The 19,305-nt window shown below is 47.9% G+C and overlaps 1 protein-coding gene across 1 annotated transcript in view; it reads right to left on the bottom strand.

The window, feature by feature from the left end:
• LOC126516724 (sodium/mannose cotransporter SLC5A10-like) overlaps positions 1–19,305 on the bottom strand; it is a 57,613-nt gene that overhangs the window by 24,806 nt on the left and 13,502 nt on the right. The window contains exons 2-3 of the mRNA XM_055064272.2: positions 2,087–2,158; positions 1,236–1,340 (exon numbers count right to left, since the gene is read on the bottom strand). Coding sequence (XP_054920247.1) covers positions 1,236–1,340; positions 2,087–2,158 — 177 coding nt within the window. The remainder of the gene's footprint in view (positions 1–1,235; positions 1,341–2,086; positions 2,159–19,305) is intronic.

The following is a 19,305-nucleotide window of genomic DNA, read 5'->3' as shown; positions in this document are numbered from 1 at the left end:
CATCACTGAGCAAAATGACAGCCGTAACTCTATTTGTCAGCATGAGAGCGCTTTCAAGAGCCAGTTATTTAGCTCAGCATAGTATTTTCTTCTTAATATAAAACACCTTTTTTTACGACTAACACCATTAATGAAGACAAATTGCATAAGCGCCCTTTAGTTGGCGCTGGGCTTCAAAGGATTTGTTATCTGAAAGAGAAAAAAAAGAAGAATACATGCGCTTTCTTTTATTGACAGTACGTCGGCAGTCAAAAATATGTCTGGGTTACTGAAGGTTGCCCGTCGGCGTTTTTTGTGCATCGCATAGACTGCGCCTCGGTGTGGCCAGTTAAAGCCAGTCGAACTTAGCGTTCTCTCCTACGTCTTGTTATTTTTTTGTTTCTAATTGGGTTTAATTGTGTCTCGTCCTCGTTTCGAGTACCCTGCATATCAAGCCAAGACCACACATACACACACACGGGCGCACAAACGTGCCCCAAGACAGGCACGTCAACAAATGAATGGAAGCTGCAGGATGTAGCCATCTTGCTCCATCGTTATCGAAGCGTTTCCACGCATTGTCTTGTAATACCGTACGGTTTCTCTGTCATCGTTATGGCGATTCTGTGAAACATGTGCGGATTTGGCATTGCTTTCGCAAGGATAACGTGGTAAATAAGCGTGGAATTATTAAATACAAATTAAATTGAATTAGGGTTTCTTTTCTTTTTTACGTGCGAAAACCACGATCTGATTATGAGGCACGCCGTATTGGGGGACTCCAGATTAATTTTGACCCCTGGGGTTCTTTAATGTGTACCTAAATCTAAGTGGACGGATGTTTGTTGCATTTCGCCACCTCCCAACGAAATGGGGCCGCCGTGGCCGGGATTCGATCGCGCGACCTCGTGCTTAGCAACGCAACGCGAGCGGAATTATTGGGACGAGTAAGGAAATGCTGCAGGAGACGTACCCTTTCAAACAAAACAACCGTGAGTCTCGACCACACGTCACGCACCCGCATGCAAACAGCGAGACGCCAGTTTCAGAAGGTAGCTCAGACATAAGCGGAGCTGATTCAATCGACTCTCTCGTATCCCCGTATGCAAATGAACAGTTTCTCTCAGTTGCCGAATTTTTTTTCTATAGCATTTGCACCAACGGTAGATACGAAGGTTTACAGGCCCAACGGTTCACGTTACATCAACGTTCGTCGTAATGGTGAAGGTTTACAGCAGACCCGTCCGTATACGTACGTTCAGCTCAAAACCCGCGATGCCGATTCCCGTAGCGGCGCCAGATCCGGCCAGCCCAACAAAGTGGCCGCTTCCGATGTTGCTGGCGAAAAGCGAAGCACCAACCTGTCGTAACAAAACAAGAAACAAATAAAGGTCATCAAAGCCCGAACACGTGGGACCTCGTGCATCTATCTCAAAGGCCAGTGAGAGTGTCTCGGCATGCGTTGTGTGTTCAAAGCTGTCAGGCAATTTTTTTTTTTTTTTGTACCGTATGCGGTAGGCAACTATGTGATGAAACGCGATCGTCAATCCCATGGTCATTAGCCCACTGTGTGCCATAGTGCACATGGAGTCAAAGCTTCATTAATTTCTGACTGCAAGTCCCCGTTTCATACGCTCGTTTCCTGTGGCCCTTTCAACTCAGGCGTCATGACGAGAAAACAGGAATGAAAATGGAAAAAAAAAAAAGAGAGAAAGCACGACATGACCGCTTGCGTCGCTGATGTTCCGTCTCTTCTTTCCTGTCTGTCCAGTTCGCGATTTTAATGTTATGGCATACTTCTGACACGTGCGGATGACCAAGTTTTTCAACCTCAGGTCTTACAGTTTCCAATAAAAGAAAAACAAAGTAAACCGGCAAAGTTGCGTTAACGTAAATTAAATTTATATCATTCGGCCAAATTTGTTTTTTCTTTTGTTTTTCACGCGTGGCAAGGCCAGTTACGTACATGAACAAACTGTTCTGCACCTTTTCGCTGACAACTTGAAGCGGAGGTGATCATGTTCTTGTGAGGCGGGCACTTCGCATGTCGCATCCAGTACGTTAAGCATTCTGCGGGTTAGCCTGGCTACTCCGAGCTGGTACTTACCGGTATCCAGTGCATGCTCCTGCTGGCCAGGAAGTAGCCGCTCATAGAACCCCGGCTGCTTCTCCATGAGGACTGCGCAAGAAGAGAAACTGAGCATTAAAATCTGAGTTTACATTTCAAATAGGAGGATACACAGCGCACATACTGGCTTAATGTATATGTGACTCTGCTGTAGCGGCAAGAGAGTTACATTGTTGAGGTGCGACGAGGACACGCAGCTATCTGACGACATTCGTGGTGAGAGTGACACGAACAACATTCACACCGCTCACCCGTGGGTTTCGCCGTGCCTGTATGAACGCAGTATCGCCGGTAGGCTTAATCGAAGGAACTCTGATCGTGCTATTCGGGATAGCCACTCTGCCGAGCTTCGTCGGTGCAGTAAGTACTTTTATAGATGTCACGGAACGATTCTGAGGGTTCGTTTTGTTGTGTTGCGACCGACGCATTGGCGAAATAACACACCGTCGAGTCGGTCGCGTTGGCAACGAAGTTCTTATCGGTTTCTGTCACCATATAACATACATCACTACACCCCCTATCATCATATAGTTTTGGCCTTTCAGTACGTTAACAGCTACCGACCAAGCTTTGCGGCAGCGGTATGCAGTGGTAAAACCTGTACGACATATGCAGCAAGAAGAAACAGTGTAATTAATAAAGGGAAAATGAGACATTCACCCAGACGTAGCTAAGTCCTACAAAGGAAACCCATACGGGTTCCTCGAAAGAAAAGCTTCGCAGTTGAGGAAAAATTCGTCCTCTTCCGGCACTCGAACCCGGGACCACCGCCTTTCCGGGGCAGCCGCTCTACCATTTGAGCTAACCAGGCGGCTAGCAGATGGCAGACGAGGTAATATTTATCAACTGATAAGTTGTTGTGATAAATTGTCTGTTTTGAGTTGATAAATTCGACTTCGCCTGCCATCTGCTAGCCGCGTGGTTAGCTCAGATGGTAGAGCGGCTGCCCCGGAAAGGCAGTGGTCCCGGGTTCGAGTCCCGGACCAGGACGAATTTTTCCTCAACTGCGAAGCTTTCCTTTCGAGGGACCCGTATGGCTTTCCTTTGTAGCACTGAGCTACGTCTGGGTGGATGTCTCACTTTCCTTTTGCCAATTACTCCTCTCCATCGTGAGGGTTTCCGCACTACTATTACGTCAAGGAACAATGTACTACGAAACCTTTGTTACGCAACGTGACCGGGCGCTGCAAGCGTAACCCGTGCCTGATTAGAGTGCGATGTGCCTAGACTTGAGCAAGTCTTACGCTGAAGTGGATACAGCGAGGAAGGTGCCAACAGCGCGTTGTGGGATAGGAATTTTAATGGCTACACCCAGTCTTTCAGTCCAGTCAGCCCTTGAAGAAAAAAACACGCCACGCCCCAGCTATTTTCTTTCTTATCGTTTCAGTCTAGTTTGGCTGGGTTGCAAGCGCAAATTGCCGCGCAGTCGTCCAAGGTCGAGAGCAGAACAGTGTCAAAGAGACGAGTCTCTCGCGAGAACCAAACGATTAGCCTGTTAGCGGCTTGACACTCTGCGGTATGAGAGGGTTGTTGTTTTTCTCTTCTTTTGTTTTACGCGGTCAAACTAGCTGTTCTTGATGGCATGTCACACGTCAAGCTAGGAATTAATGAGTCTGCGAGACAAGCCTATGTCACAACGTCACCGCGACGACATAGCTTGGCAGCAAGGCCGTGCTGCACCTTACCTATTACCGCGAAGAAGATCCCGGCCCACGGTAACCACTTAATAGCAATCACCTGTCTTTTTGGGGCCTCTTCTACGTCAGCTCCCTGGTCACTTGTCAGTTCCGAGAACGTATCAGGCATGTGTATTTACACAACGCCTGATTGCGCATCACCTAACGTATCACGTGAAGGTTGCTGAGATTGACTGGACCCCAAGTCTAACGGTGCAGCCCACTACAAGGAATACGCGTAGGACTGGAGAGTCGGAGGGGGCAAAAAAGATCGAAAAAACATACGACTTGAGCAAAAAATCAATTAAATAACCTGAAGTTGCAAACATCAGCATAGTGCATACAGACCCACGCCAGGAGACTGGCCAAATAGATTATCTTCCTAGGACTCAAATCGGAAACGTGAACAATAGTTGGGAATTACCAATAATTAGTCGGCTGACGTTGTTGTTCTTGTTCCTTAATTGGCGCAACCCACTCTGAGAAATCGGCCATGAATCGGGCGGTGAAAATACTGTTATCGATTTCTTTACAAAGGTAACCTGAAATGAATGAAAGGTCTTGTATATGTGAATCAAAATACTTACTATTACAGATATGAATTATTAAATATCTAAATATTGCACTAAAAATTATGTGAGCATAAAAAGTAAAAGGAGCAATTTTAGCATGCACTTATTTATGTATCGCGTAGAAAGTTGCAGAGGCCTTCATACCCTTCCTGCGGCTATATCATAGCGCGGCAGACCCAAAAGAAAGAATTATCCGAAGAGTCGAATTAAAGCCAAGTTTTTGGAAGGGTACCTTTAAAAAAATTTGTCCGTTGAATAATGAACCGGCGACGTGGTAAAAAGATTACTAGAGTAGTTTGCTGCGCCAGTTGGTGCATGGTGAACATATAACGGTTACCAGCAAGTACGGACGCGTCCGTACTTGCTGGACACTGTTATATGGTAAAAAGAAGTGTTGGAGAAATTCAATGTCATTGTTGCGCCTTCAAAACATGGCCCGTGCCCACAATGTGGGATGGGCAATGAATCGGATAACTACAGCATTCGTGTCCCATCCCCCATTCTACTTTTGAGATTATGGGGTTTTACGTGCCAAAACCACTTTGTGATTATGAGGCACGCCTTATAGGGGGACTCCGCAAATTTGGACCACCTAGAGTTCTTTAACGTGCACACAAATTTAAGTACACGGGTGTTTTCGCATTTCGCCCCCATCGAAATGCGGCCGCCGTGGCCGGGATTCGATCCTGCGACCTGGTGCTCAGCAGCTCAACACCATAGCCACTAAGCAACCATGGCGGGTCCCATTGTACCTTCACACAAGCTTTAAAAAAAAAGTCGAGCGCATAAGCTTATTTCGTTTTGTCTTCTCTTTCGTCATTTGAATTCAAACGTTATTGAAACGTTCCATGAGCCCAATATTTGTTTGTCGTGTTTTGCTGGACAGTAAGCTGGGATTTACAGAAATGTTTCGTAAGGCTGATGGAAACACGCAGTAGAAGACAGAAAATGGCGTACGAAGGGACAGACACGGGCTGCATGTCTTTCGCTTTCTTTGTCCTTGGCGTGTCGCATCTTTCCTCCATCATAACGAACCAACCAGTCCAGCAAACAAGTCTTACTGAGTCACGACTGCGTTGCAACACTGCCACAACGGTTAACGTTTCTTGCCCAACTCTCGTCACTTTGTTTATCTATAGTGGGACAGACTATGCGTGACACACCACGTCGTTCGCATTCAGTGGGTGTCCTTTGCGTTATCGCCGCCCTCGCGCGCGCGGCGTAATTTTCCTTGCAGGCCGAATGATAACAACGGCAGAGGCGGCCAGCAGACGTTGCACCGTTGTAATTATAACCCGACGACGGTGATGTATGCGGGCAGTTCGCATTCGCGCAGAAAAACTTTCCCGTTCGCGCGATCCGTGAAAGGATGTGCGTTTGCGTTCGGTCACAGAAAGGGCACGCAGCGGGGCGAGAGCTAAAGGATGGTGCCAGGGTAGTGTACATGAGGGGTTGCCAAATTCATAGAGATGCGAGCATGAACATTTCTGTTCGTGCCCATCGGCAAGCTGCGAGTCATGAGCGGACAGGCTCGCGGATATATCCTTGAAAGCAAAATATATGGTCACGGCATTCTGCAAGTACAAGATGACTGGAGGCTCAAACTGAAAGGCAAGGGCCACGCAAGGAGATACGAAAAAAAAATGACACGCGCAACTGTGAGACAGACGTAGAAAGACGGTACGTTTCGATGGTGTTCACAGCACACCCGTATCGTATCTAAGGAAATAAGAGAGAGAGGCAGCTGTAAAAAACGGAAAGCGCATTGAATAGTTAAGGACCGTTGTTAGTAGTATGGATCACGAATCGAGTGCTGATGGGTGATGTTCCAGCTGCGATTATGAAAAAAAAAAAAAGTGGACGGGATCGTGGCTCATGTTATGCATGCAACAGAGATCCTATGCCCCGTCAGAGTAATAGAATGAATGCGAAAAGAAAAGAAACGCTGTAGACGGTGGGAGGGCAGGAAAGAGGGAGGGGAGGGATCCAAGGATTATGGGGGTGGCAAGAGCATGAACTTTCCGAGTCTAAGGAAAGCTTTGTCCACGAGGGGTGCACAGGCAATTTGAGATATTTGTGAATGCCGCACAAGACTCGCGATGTACGAAACGAACGAATAGACATATTCTTTAGCCCACTATGTTTTCTTTTCTTTTTTTCCCTTTTGCGCTATTCACCAATATCAGTCAACACCGCCACGGTCAGGTTGTAGCATAATACAGTAGTTTGTATCCTCCGATAGACGTATTTAGCCTACACTAATAACGATGATTATACGAATAATTTCAGTTTTGACAGAGTATGAATCGTTCAAGTTCGATCGGCCACCAAAGTCGATATTTTCGCACTGACCATTGTTACTGCACTTGACCACACACTGATTCGCAATGTGCCTAAAGTTTCAACGAAATAATAACCGCAATAACAAACTTTTCGGGCGAAACGAGGGCTCGTGATAGGCTGGCGTCGTTCCTCTCGATTAATTCACTCATCAAAGTGATTGGCCAGCGCACTAACGCGCAATTTAGTCACGGACCAGCTGAGGTCGCCAAGCTGTACCCACGCCAAACAAGTTTGCGTAATTGGGGGACGCATTACTGTCTGTCACCCGTTTGCGACTCACCAGCTCTTAGGCCGCAGGCGAATCCTAAGGTATTCTTACACGCAGGCCATACGTGTCGCGCATTCGGCTCTTAATTAGCTCTATAGCTTCCTCAACGCTCAAACGCCTTTAACAGCACACGGTGCAGCGTTCCCGCGAGACTTATCTCCTAGCAGAGCCGTAAACACGTAGGTTCCCCATACTTCGATTTTTTTCTCGATTTTGTGTACTTCCTAGTCGTTGTGTACCGGCACTCAAAAGTCATTTCTTTCCTTGGCGCGCTCTCTGTTCTTCCTAATTGTCCTTCGAGCGTACAACATCGTCCTTCACCTCGACCGCGTGGTACTAAACGAACGCATCGTCGAAGGCCGAGGGAGTGGACATGCTATCACTCTTGTCAGTGCTTTTTGCTGACGTTTCGCCACAGAGGTCGAGACGCGAACAGTAGATACCGCGAATATCCCGCAAGAGCGGGAGGTCCGCCCGCTGCTATGTCGAAAGATAAGAGGGCATGAAGCGACTATGCGAATAGCATGGGTGCGTCGCTTACGTCACGTGAATGGAAACCTCATCGTCACAATAGCATAAAACGTATACACAGTCGACGACAAAAGGTTACGGTCGACTGGATCTTAGAAAACGTTCAATTTTTTAGCAGCCTGTGGCAGTATAGTCAGTAAAACCTAACATCACAATGTTGTTAACATATGCTGGTAGACGCTGTAAGTGCGAATACTAGGCTGCGTTGTCAGGCTGCGCAGATATTCAGCTGTTTCTGGGATCACGTATTCCGCGACATATTGTGGCTGACTGTACCTCCTGCACACGTCCAAGTCCCGAGTTGAAAGAAAGGGAGCCCCTTGTTGTTGCAAATGCAGGACGGCGAACGCTTCACCTCGGGCAGAATGACTCGGGAAAGCACGTCGTAGTGTCTAAACACAGTCACGTAGTATAGAGCCGTATCTTTTTTTCTTTGCGTCACACGCCGATCAAATTACGCCTTTGTTTTCAGGAAATGTTGTGTATATATAAAGAAAATGAACAACGATAGAGAAATTACACAGTAACTGGTAGCAAATACGACGACGAGACAAGATAGAGCGAACGCAGTGAAACCATATGCCAGCGCGACAATACGTGTCCACATTAAGCTGAGATCCGAAGACGGCTACGGGCCGCAAATAGGCGCAAACCTGAGGAGTATGGGACAACCGAAGTGGCAGAGTAAGTCAATTCATCTGACTGTTTCGACGTGCCTTCGGAATACGAGTCAGATAGGTAACTAACCCGACCCCCTATTAATAGCACGCGAGGAGAGACACGAGAAAAACATCGCTGCTCGGCCCATTCTGTCGCCGGCCGATTTCCTGACCGTTCTGCAACGCGGACGCAAGCTCGAGCAGTGCCAATATATAGACAGCGACCGGTGACCGCAATAACAAAAGCTACAGCGGCAATAATGGCGGCCTTAGATTCCATAATATACCGCTGACCTGTCGCCTGGATGTATAAATAGAAAAGTAACGCGTCGTCACCGCGCGCCGTTGGAAAGGATTGCACTTCGCGTGTTTTCCCCGCGCAAATCGCTCCAGAGATGGTTTTACCTGGACGCCCACATCATATCGCTGTCAGCGCTATTGCGAGCTCACCCTTCCGCGTGGTCGCGCTAATTCTGTAACCCCGCTTTCCCGAGCGATGCCTTTCAACTGGCAGTGCAACTCACACTTCGGGAGCTCGGATCGACATAAAAAAATAGAAAGACAGAGAGAGAGAGGGAAGAAAGAAGGAGAGAAAGGAAGAACAACGCGTGATAGACGGGTTTTTTCTTGCGTACGAACGGCTGTTTACTAGCGAAAGAGGACGGAAGCCCGACATGGTGCGAAAAAAAAGAAAGGAAAGAGAGAAAAGGGTTGGCGGTTCGGGCTAGGGACGAACGAGGTCGTGGCGCGACCGATGTGATCGGCGTGTTCATGCGTTGCAGCCCGCTCGTTCAACACGCCGGCGTCGTCGAAATTCCGCTGCCTTAATTGTGTCGCGTACACCGACGATCGAGTTTCCTGCACCCATTCGTTGTATCAAAGGGACCGTTGCGTCTATCGCGCTTTTCATTGCGCGCAATTATGTATACGCTTTTGTGGACGCTCCGGGCTGGCTCGGTGGCTTCATGACGTCGTGCTGCCGAGCACGAAGTCGCGGGTTCGATTTCCGGCCCCATTTAGAGGCGGGCCGACGTGCGAAAAAAAAAAAAATAAACCGCTCGTTTGCTTAGACGTATACAGCGTTCGAAGATCGAAAGCGACGCTCAGAGCACGTGGCTCCCGGTCATATCACGTGGTCTGGGCCTGCCAACAGAGTCCCAAGCAATCCCCTATTTCTCACCCCACTCGAGAGGACTGGGAGGTGACCCTGCTCAGTAGCTCCGGACTAGAGCAACAACGAGCTCTTGTCCAACGGACTCGAGCGTCGGCTTCGACCAATGACGTCCCGGACTAAGGATGACACCTAGTTTTGTGGAGCCAACGAGCTTCACCCTCTCTGTTGAATAAAAGTTTTCACCACCACCCGGCATCTGTCGCACCGGCAGTGGGCACTGGGTACGCCAAACCGGTGCGTTTCTGCACCGTATGAAGGCGAGAGCCTTTGCGATGCGTTGTGACTGCATTTGGCCGCCATGCGGTCTCGAGCGTCGCGTCTCAAGTGCCTAGTAGTGAACGTTTAGGTGCCCGTTGGAGAACCCCATATGGTCTGAAATGATTGCGGAGCCCTTTACTACGGCGTCCCTCGTAACGACGCAACCCACAGTGAGTGTTCGGGGACGCGTAAAACCCGATAATTCATTCATAATTATTAATAGCGCAAGGATGGCAATAACGATTACGAGAGTGACGGTGGTAAAAAATTATTAGAAAATGGGCATTACTAATGTTTTTTCCGCGTGTTAAGCGTCACTTTTCATTTTAGTAACTTTTCTTAACCTTTCAGCTACAACTCATATCCCTGCACGCCTTCTGCCCATTTATACCTCCCCGCATCGCCAGGTACCTGTATTCATGTTATATATATTTTTTTTTCTAAAGACGAGCTCTATGCTAGCGAAAACGCGGGTTCATATGTCGCGTCCCACTAGCAAATATTATCTTCATCGTTGGACATCCCTGGATGAAATCAGATGCACCTTCTGCAGATGATTTGGTATCCGAACCGCGTAATTTCCTCTGCCTCGGTTTTTGTATATGTCTGTCTGTGCTCTTGGCAGTAATAAGATGGCAGCTCCAAGCTACCAAATACCGTACGTTGTCGCCGAGGGCAGCGTGTTTCGAAGCTGCTTTCGTTTCGAGTTTGGTTGTTCGTTTTCTTGGCCTCTCCAACACTTGGAAAACAAGCAAACTTCAAGCTTCTCAATTATTCACAAAGTGAGCAGGCGTTGCAGATATATGCAAGGCCTTCAAAAAAGTACTCGCAGGCTGAAGCGGATAAAATGGAATTTATGCGGAATATTTTGTCAACGTATTGCACGTCTGTACTCGATTGAATACGCGTGTTTCCCGCACATGTCGCGATCGAATGTTCGAGCGTAATAGATGCACATCAGTCGTCCGGCTATTGGAACGGTAGCGCTGCCTTGTTATCTATTTATCGAGTATTACTCGCTTCTTTTTACTTGCTCAAATGTTAATTAGCAACAAAATAATGTGCGCATTGCTTAGGTACTATAGATTGCCGTATTCAGTTCGGCGCAGAATTAATTCAAGTTTTGTGAGAAAGGCTCAGTGGCGTAACTCGTTGAAAAATGTAAAAATAAACCGCAACGCTGTGCAAATGTTAAATACAACGACATCGCCTTGGCTGGAGCCGCCACCCCTCCTCGCAAAACTTACGACACACGCTATACACAGACCTGCCTAGAGGTGCAAATCCTGCCGCGAACGTGCAGAAACCCATAACGAGCAAGCTAGGCTGTACGTTCGTATCCAAGGCACGAATGCACCGAACGCTTGTTGATCACCGTCTTTGCTCTGTCGCAGCCAACCTTCCACAAACGGCCTTCGAGCCATCTTTGAAGATTTTCATCTGATCCGTTCACTGATGATGACGCCCTTAATTAAAGGCAGTACGCTTGACGACTCGGAGGGTCTGGTAGAGAGTCGGGGCAGATTTCATAATTGTATCGGACGAATGAGAATTTACGAATACGTAATCACGACAAATAAATGAAAGAAGGATGGACATTTGGGCGAGTTGGTACTGGTTGAACATCTTGAAGGGGCAGCGCAATATGACGAAGACAGCAAGCCGGAACGCACAAACAGAAGTGGTGCAGCCACAAATAAAAACGGGTGAAAAAAACGTAAGAGGACTGTCAGCGCTGTCCTGTGTGTTCCTACCTTCTGTCTTCGTCATATTGCGCTGCCCCTTCAAGGTGTTCAAATAAATGAATGGCAAGTCGAACGGAGTGATCCCGTTTTCTTTGAAAGTCAGTCTGAATGAACAATAAAAAAAATTTTTGTCTACTGCCTGATAATCCTTTTCCCTTCTTCCAGTCCGGCAGGGTCGAATAGTCTTCCATTACCTTACAGCGCGCGAAGAATCGACACCGTCTTCGTCACCAACAACGAGTTTCATTCATTCCGATCACGGTTGAGTGACAAGCAGCGCACGTGTCTGTGCCGCGTCAAAAAATAGAAAGGAATAAAAACGGGCCGGCATCAATGCCGGCGCACGCGAGCAGCGAGCGGCGGAATGTCGTTAGCCCTGCAGGCCGACGTCATCCACGTTGCAAGCCGTGCAGGCAAGACCACGCAAGCGGGCGACCACCGCGAAACGCCGGCCACCTAGCATGCAGCCTACCGATGCGTATGGCCCGCAGGGCCAAACCGCCTTCGGTGCAGCCAAAACAACACTTAAAGGACCTCGCCACGTGCGGACGGATAGAGACGAACGGGTAACACGCCGGCATTCACGCAACCCTTCTCTCAGAACCGGATTCACGCTACACGCGCTTTCTTTCTTTCTTTCTTTGTTTCTTTCTATCTTTCTTCGTTTTTTTCTTTCTTTCTTTCTCGACCGGCGTCCGTCCGGCAACAGCTTCTAAAACAGGTGAAGTCGGCTCGCTACGGGTCTCCCTCTGGTGCAGTTATCACCTTCTCTCTCTTTCCTTCTCTCTGTCTCCCTCTTTACTCGTTTGGGTCTCCCTATGGTGCAGTTATCACCTTCTCTCTATTTCTCTCTCTCCCTCTTTACTCGTTTGGGTCTCCCTCTGGTGCAGTTATCACTCTCTCTCTCTCTCTCTCTCTCATGGGTCTCCCTCTGGTGCAGTTATCACCTTCTCTCTCTCTCTCTCTACCCCCCTCCCTGCTCGTTTGCTATATTCCGCTCTTTTAATCCTCTTACATTTTTGTCAGCCGTTTTTATTTGTGGCTGCACCGCTTTTGTTTGTCGCGACGAGCAAGAGATGGGGGCGTTTTGTTTTCACTTGACGCTGAGGCGGTCACCCTGCTCGTAAAGCCCTAATGATCGCGCGACCTTGGAAAAGAGCGTGTGTGTGGGAGCCTGTGCGCGTCGTGATGATATGAACAACGCGCCGAGCAATTGTTCTCTTACACGACGGGCTTTCAAAAGGCGTGCGTTGGGCATTCTCGGCCACGCAGAGCGCAAACAGACGCCGCAACACGGTAACCCGAGTACTTGCTTGCATATTCAGATCTATATGTAGAGTAGACTCTCAGTTGTACAAAGGTAGGTTTAACGAATGTTTCAGAATAACGAACTTTTAGAAAGTCCTCCGGCGGGTTTCCAATGCATTCTGTGCAAAAATCTTTCAGTCAATCGAATTTCTGAATAGCAAATATTTACCCGCCGTGGTTGCTTAGCGGCTATGGTGTTGGGCCGCTAAGCACGAGGTCGCGGGATCGAATCCCATTCACGGCGGCCGCATTTCGATGGGGCAAAAATGCGAAAAAAAACCGTGTACTCAGATTTAGGTGCACGTTAAAGAACCCCAGGTAATCCAAATATCCACAGTCCCCCACTACGGCGTGCCTCATAATCAGATCGTGGTTTTGGCACGTAATATCCCATAATTTAATTTTTAATATCAAATATTCAAGTTGAACGAACTTGAGGCTCATGGTGGACAGTAATACCGGCTACAATTTGAAAGTATATTAATGTACATAACTCCATAAATTTCAATTAACACTTTTTACTCATTGCCTGCTGTGCCCTACGCTGTTCCACATTCTAGTGAACATTCAGTTTAGTGAACTTTCAGCTCAATGAACTATTTCCTTCGGCCACTTGAAGTTTACTCAAGTGAGAGCTCACTGTATTAGGCAGTTGCATACAAAGGGGGCTTGCAGTGTAAAATACGAGTTTGATGGGAAAATAAAGAGGTGGGAGAAAATCGAGCCACAGCTCACCGATAACGGCTGGCTGGCTCGTATAGCGTGAAGAGACTTCTTTTCCCACATTTGTCTGTGATAAAATTTTGTCGGGCGTAGTTCCGCTGCAGTGGATTCGCGTATTACGCAAGGCAAATCGCATCTTCCCGTCCAACAGATTACAGCACGGGCGTAATAGCCGCGCTGCACTGCACCAAAGTACTACACGGACTCGCACGATGCTGGTTATGTAATGCGTGAATCATAGGTATGTAGCGCCGTGGGCGGAGTACTGAGCACGCCCGTGTTGTGTGAGCAACGTGTAATTTTACGCAATTTGAAGGTTTAGACCCTGAAGCTAAATACTATACAGAACCATCTCCCGTCCCTGTCGCTTGCAGTTTCAAAACTTTAGAAGGGTACAAGATTCACTTTTAATGCGTAAGCATTAGGAGTGCCAAAGTGGGACAAAATGAATGTGGGGGAAGCCGGTCACGGTGTAGAGATAGATCACGCGGTGGAAGTGTGTGCATGTGTGTATATATATATATATATATATATATATATATGCGCGCTCCGGACCACCGTCAGGGGCACTTCGCTCCTGGAAGACATGCATTGAGTGAGCGCCTGAACATCACTTTGCAATGTGGTGAAGGCGATTTAAATCACGGATCCGGGACCTCAAATACGTGCGACGTAATGACATAATGCTCACGCATTTCGCGTATTTACCGCAAAACCACCACTGAATTTCTTGTCTCGGGAATCTTCATTGATGCTTACACTTTTATGGTGAACGGAGTCCCTAAGCCGCAATGAGAAAAAGTCCTAGTTTCGAGCGCTTTTGTACCACTTCGCTACATTGTTGAAGTGTTAAGGCAACGTCGCTACCGAAATTACGTGGCTTTTCACTACGGCAAGTCATCCAGAGCTGGGATCGAGGGTCCACACAGGGAAATTAGAATTACGATCCGTCGCTCTTCACGCTGTTGACTTATACTCGCCTGCGCCTCCTGCACATCTTACAACTAGCGCATTTCTTCGGTCACAACTCCTGGCTGAAAGCGCCGCTTCAGTTGATGACATGCGTCGGGCGTGTTACGAAATGTGGCAGAGCACTTGGGCATGCATTTTTTTTTTTTCGTTTTCACCGCACTGTATGGTGCAGTTGGACAAGGAGGGCTTGAGCCGTTTGCGGACTTGCTACCGCATAAAGTTGTCGTCTTCATTGCCGAAATGCTGTCGCATCGTATGCCAATCGTCATTTATCAGGAAAGCTAACTTTTTCTGACGCTATGTTCGAACAGCAGGCTTCTTTCTTGTTGATTCAAACAGCTTGTCCTGCGACATACACCGATGTTCAAGGGAAAACGTGCAGGCCCTCCTCATTTAAAAATTAAATCACTGGCTCATAGAACTTATTGCGCATAAGCCAACGCACATTACTAATAGTTTTACCGTTTTTTAACACGCCGCGTTTGCGGTTAGACGTAACTGTTTCCTCTCCGTTAACTCGGAGTTGCAATAGAAAATACCGAAACGACGGCGTCAGCACCCGGACGAGGCGTCATCCCTTCACAAGTGACAGGCAGGTAAGTTTTGGCCGGGAACCTTGACAAAGGCAGAGCGCACATGAGCACCCCTTCCCCCGCCTTCACTGCGCATTTTCGGTGCCCCTCTTCGACCTCACTCATGGCAACTCGGGAGTTTCGGCTTTTGCATCGAACGCCCGAGCAACGCGGGACAGCCCCCCTCCTCTCCCCCGGACAGCGAACGCTGCAAGGCCCAGCCGTGCTGCTAGACGTGCCCGAAGGGTTCAGCCGCGCCGCCAGAGCAAGTCGGACACGCGAGACCCCCTCGCGGTCGTCATTCCGTAGGCCGGGCACGAAACGTATTTCGACGGAATTGCCGGTGAGCCGAGCGATGGAAGGCCCGGGCCGTAGGGCCCGAACAGAGAGAGAGGAGGAAATTGCCGGCCATTAGCCGGGCGACGCGCCGTCTGTCGAGTGTATGTACACCCGAGACGCCTGTTGTCAGTGCGCGCGGCGAATGACTTTGGGCGTAATGCTCCGTAATCACAGCCAATCTTCGCGTGCCGCCACCGAGACACGGGCGTGCGCGGAGCCATTGGCATTGGCATTGCCCCCGGGTAGCACCCCTGCCCGTTTCGGTTCATTTTTTTTTGCTGAACACAGCTCGACAGTTGAGTTGTAGTGCTGGCGAAGCATACGAGGCAAAGGAAGGCGGGGAAGACCTTGAGAGCCGTATGTGCCTGAAGGTAAAGTCTGGGTCGCACTGTCTAGCGGAGAAATAGAAGCGGTGCCCCTCAGCAGAAGGAAGAAACATCGCTCCTCCTGACGCATCTCGCGCGGCATTTCGTACGCAGCTCTTGTTTACTTCTTTACGTCACCGTCGCTTATTGTGTAATATCGCCACCGTAATATAACTCCGAGCAATGAAGAAACGATAGAGGACGAGCCGTCTGGTGTGTAGGTTAACCGGCTAGCAGAGAGCGTCCCAGCGGACCTTATGCTGCGTGACAACACCAGAAGGCGCCACCGCTGTTTGCCGCTTAGTGGGTATTGCCAAGCTGAGACTGCTGAACAGAACGACAAAGAAGCACAAAACGATTGTGAGCGGTGCGTTAGTGCATTGTAATTCAGGAAGGTAGCGTGTTTCGGTGGGTGCGGGAGGTTTTACTCTCGCTCGACGGTCTGCGCACAGTGGCGCTGTCCTGCTTTCGAAAATTAACGTTCATTTCTGGGGGTATTAAGAGGAATCTTCAGCTCGGGTGCTCCTATATAAATACATGTAAAATGAGAATTCGTTTTTCTTGGCAACCACTGCACCAAATTTGTCGAGGTTTGTTGCATTTAAAACAAAATTTTCGGATCTAATGACTGTTTGTTTCGAATGTCTGATTTCGGTCTGCAATTTTTTTTTTTGTTAAAAAGGGGCGAAATCAAAAATTTTCAGAAAACGAAACTATCGAGTTCACAACTGTGTAGCTCAGCAGTGAAAAATGATATCCCAAATCTGTGAATTGCATCTGATATTGCATCTACAGCAAACAAAGTTCGTATGTTACAGATGAATCCTAGAACATTTAGTAACATGGAAATACAGCTTTTGCAGAACCCTTGTACACAACGTAACAAATTCATGTAAGATATAAAATGACATCGAATTTGTCCGCTTTCAGTGACCTAAGCGATGCCGTTTACAGAACCACGATATCTGTTTTTGATGCAGAGTCACTAATTTGTAAACATCGTGCTTCCATATTTTTCAAGCTTTCGAATTTCTGAAAATCTCTTTACCAAAATTTAGGCCCTTGATCGAAATTCCACTTCGAACAGTCACTATAATTTAACTTTGTGTCTCAAATGCAGCAAGTTTCATTAAAATTGGTTCAAGGGTTATCTCGGAAAAACATTTGGGCGTTTTACACGTATTTGTATAGGCCGCGTCGCAGTTGGGCCCGAACTAAAGCGTCCTCTTAAGAGCCAGAACCGCAATCTGATTAGGACGCACACCGTAGTGCGGGGGACTTCGCATTAATTTCGACCACCCGGGGATCCTTAATTAACGCGAAAATAAATCTAGGTTTACACAACATGCGGCGACATATAGCAATCACCAAGTGCAGCTCGAAACAATTAATACTTGGCGCACGACTTCAGGCAAAAAACTTTCGCGAAAGAAAAGCACGTGGCCTTGAGCGGCGGCCGCCGAAAGCAGCAGCGTAAGCTCACGCCGGGCAAGGTCCAAGTCGACGGGTTCGACCTCCGAATATTTATTTTCTTGCCAGCGCGGCCGAAGCCACGCGAGCTCCGCGAAGGGCGCGCTTCCAAGCGGTGCAGCTACGTTCGGAAGGAAAGTCTCCCTCGGAGAGGCAAGGCTCCAAGTGGCAAAATCGTAGCGCCGAAAAAACAAAAAAAAAAGAGAGAAGAAAGCAGGAAACGATTGCCCTTCAAGCGCCGTACACAACCTTTCTCGTTCTTGAGCCTTGTGCGAAGGCACGGCAGCGAATACAGAAACGCAAAAGAACAGCGTCAATGCCAGCGGCGACGAGTGCTGTCAACATGCCTCCGCGCAGGCTAGTACGCGGTTAAGAAAAAAAAAATGGTGCACACGAGTTGATCGTGTCGCACCGCAATCGATTTGGAATGGTTGACAAGACGAAGGCGTCGGCTTGGCGATTAGAGCTCCGTCTAATTTGTGTGGCCTGAGTGACTTTTCGGAACGCGAGAATTTAGAAGTGCTTGCGACACTTTCATTAGTAGAGGGACAGTAAAGAGAAAGAAAATATTTTAGCTGTATTACTAAATTATCAGCATCATCATCAACCTATTCTTCGTGTCCACTGCAGGACCAATGCCTCTTCCTGCGATTTCCAATTACCCCTGTCCTGCGTCAACCGATTCCAACTTGCGTGTGCGTATGTCGTCATTTCATCGCCCCACCTAGTTTACTGTCGTCCTCACTCTCTCCCTCTTTTCCTATTTCTATTCCCCGTTCGCCCACTCCCAGTGTAGGGTAGCAAACCGGGTGCTCGTCTGGTTGACCTCCCTGCCTATCCTGTTCTTGCTCTCTCTCTCTCGACTGTGCTTCCCTTCTCTCCGCACCCATTCTGTAACTTATGATCCCTTGGTTATCTATCCTACGCAGTACATGGCCGGTCCAGCTCCATTTTCTTCTCTTAATGTCAATTAAGATATCGGCTATCCTTGTTTGCTCTCTGATACACACAGCTCTCTTCCTGTCTCTTAGTAAATTATGCTTTTCTACAATACCAGAAGAAAAAGACACTTTTGGGCACGTGCGAAAATGCTTGGTAAGCCAGTATAGACGCAAAGACGAAAGACAGTTGGCGATGACGCCTTGAAGTTTCCGCAATGCCGTGGCGTGACGTCACGGATTTTGATTACGCCTGCTTCGGCCTATTGAATTTGTTATCGGTACAGAAACACTTCGCTGTAACTTGGAACAGCCAAAGACTGGAATTAGCAAGTTCCGTGAGCATTCACTGCGTCGGAACGACGCAAATACAACGAGAAAAAAAACACTAAAATCTCTGACGTCACACTAACGTGCCGACACTGAGGTGCTTACGTGAAATTCGTAAAGTGGTACTTTGTCCTTCTTTTTGACTCCTAATAATGAAACTCTTACCGGGAAATTTACGAAAATAAAGTCTTTAAAGACTGCTGTATCATTAGAAACTGATTTAGTGATCTTTTTTAGTGTAGCTTTAAGGTTACAACGTATACAAATTATACAACGTATACGAAGCATAGGATTCCGTACTTAATTGCAGCAGAATATCTCCCTTATTACACCCCCCCCCCCCCGCCCCCGTTCCCTCTCCCCCTTCTATAGGCTGCATGCCTGCTTAGGTTGCGAATTATTGAAGTTTTGAAACCATTTATTTTGAGAATTTCTAGAAACTTCGTGATTAGGGGTGCATTGCCTGTAGAAAACTGCCTGCTGACAAAGCTGACAGAGGAGAACGACACGATTGCGGCATTTTTTTTCTAAAGTGTGGCGAGATCGTAGCGTTCAGAATCGCGTTCAAGCGCTGAAACGCCTCGACAGCAGGAGCATTTTCATAGACTGTTTAGACCACGGCAACTGAGCACAAAGGTCACACGCTATTCTCGTGGTGCGGCGGGCAGTCTTTCGAATTCGTTACCATTGAAGCGGCAGTGAGGTCACCCTTCCCGCAATCTCTGAAGTGGCTTCATTCCCTCTCTTATCAACATATTCGTCAACACCTGATAAGGAAAAAAAAAAACCGTCGATAGACAGCTCAAGTGTCCTAGACGGGCCCAGCCCCACCTGAGCATTTCTGCTATCACCAATTACCTCTCAGTCGGAAACACCATACGGCAGACGGTCAGTTTCAGTCATCGCGATTTTCTTTCCTTTTTTCTTTCTCCTCTGCAATGCCACTTGGCGTAAG

Source organism: Dermacentor andersoni, chromosome 3 (assembly GCF_023375885.2).
Source record: "Dermacentor andersoni chromosome 3, qqDerAnde1_hic_scaffold, whole genome shotgun sequence".
NCBI classification, from domain to species: Eukaryota; Metazoa; Arthropoda; class Arachnida; order Ixodida; family Ixodidae; genus Dermacentor; species Dermacentor andersoni.
Note: the sequence above shows the minus strand (reverse complement) of the source record. Positions and strands in the feature narration are given on the sequence as shown.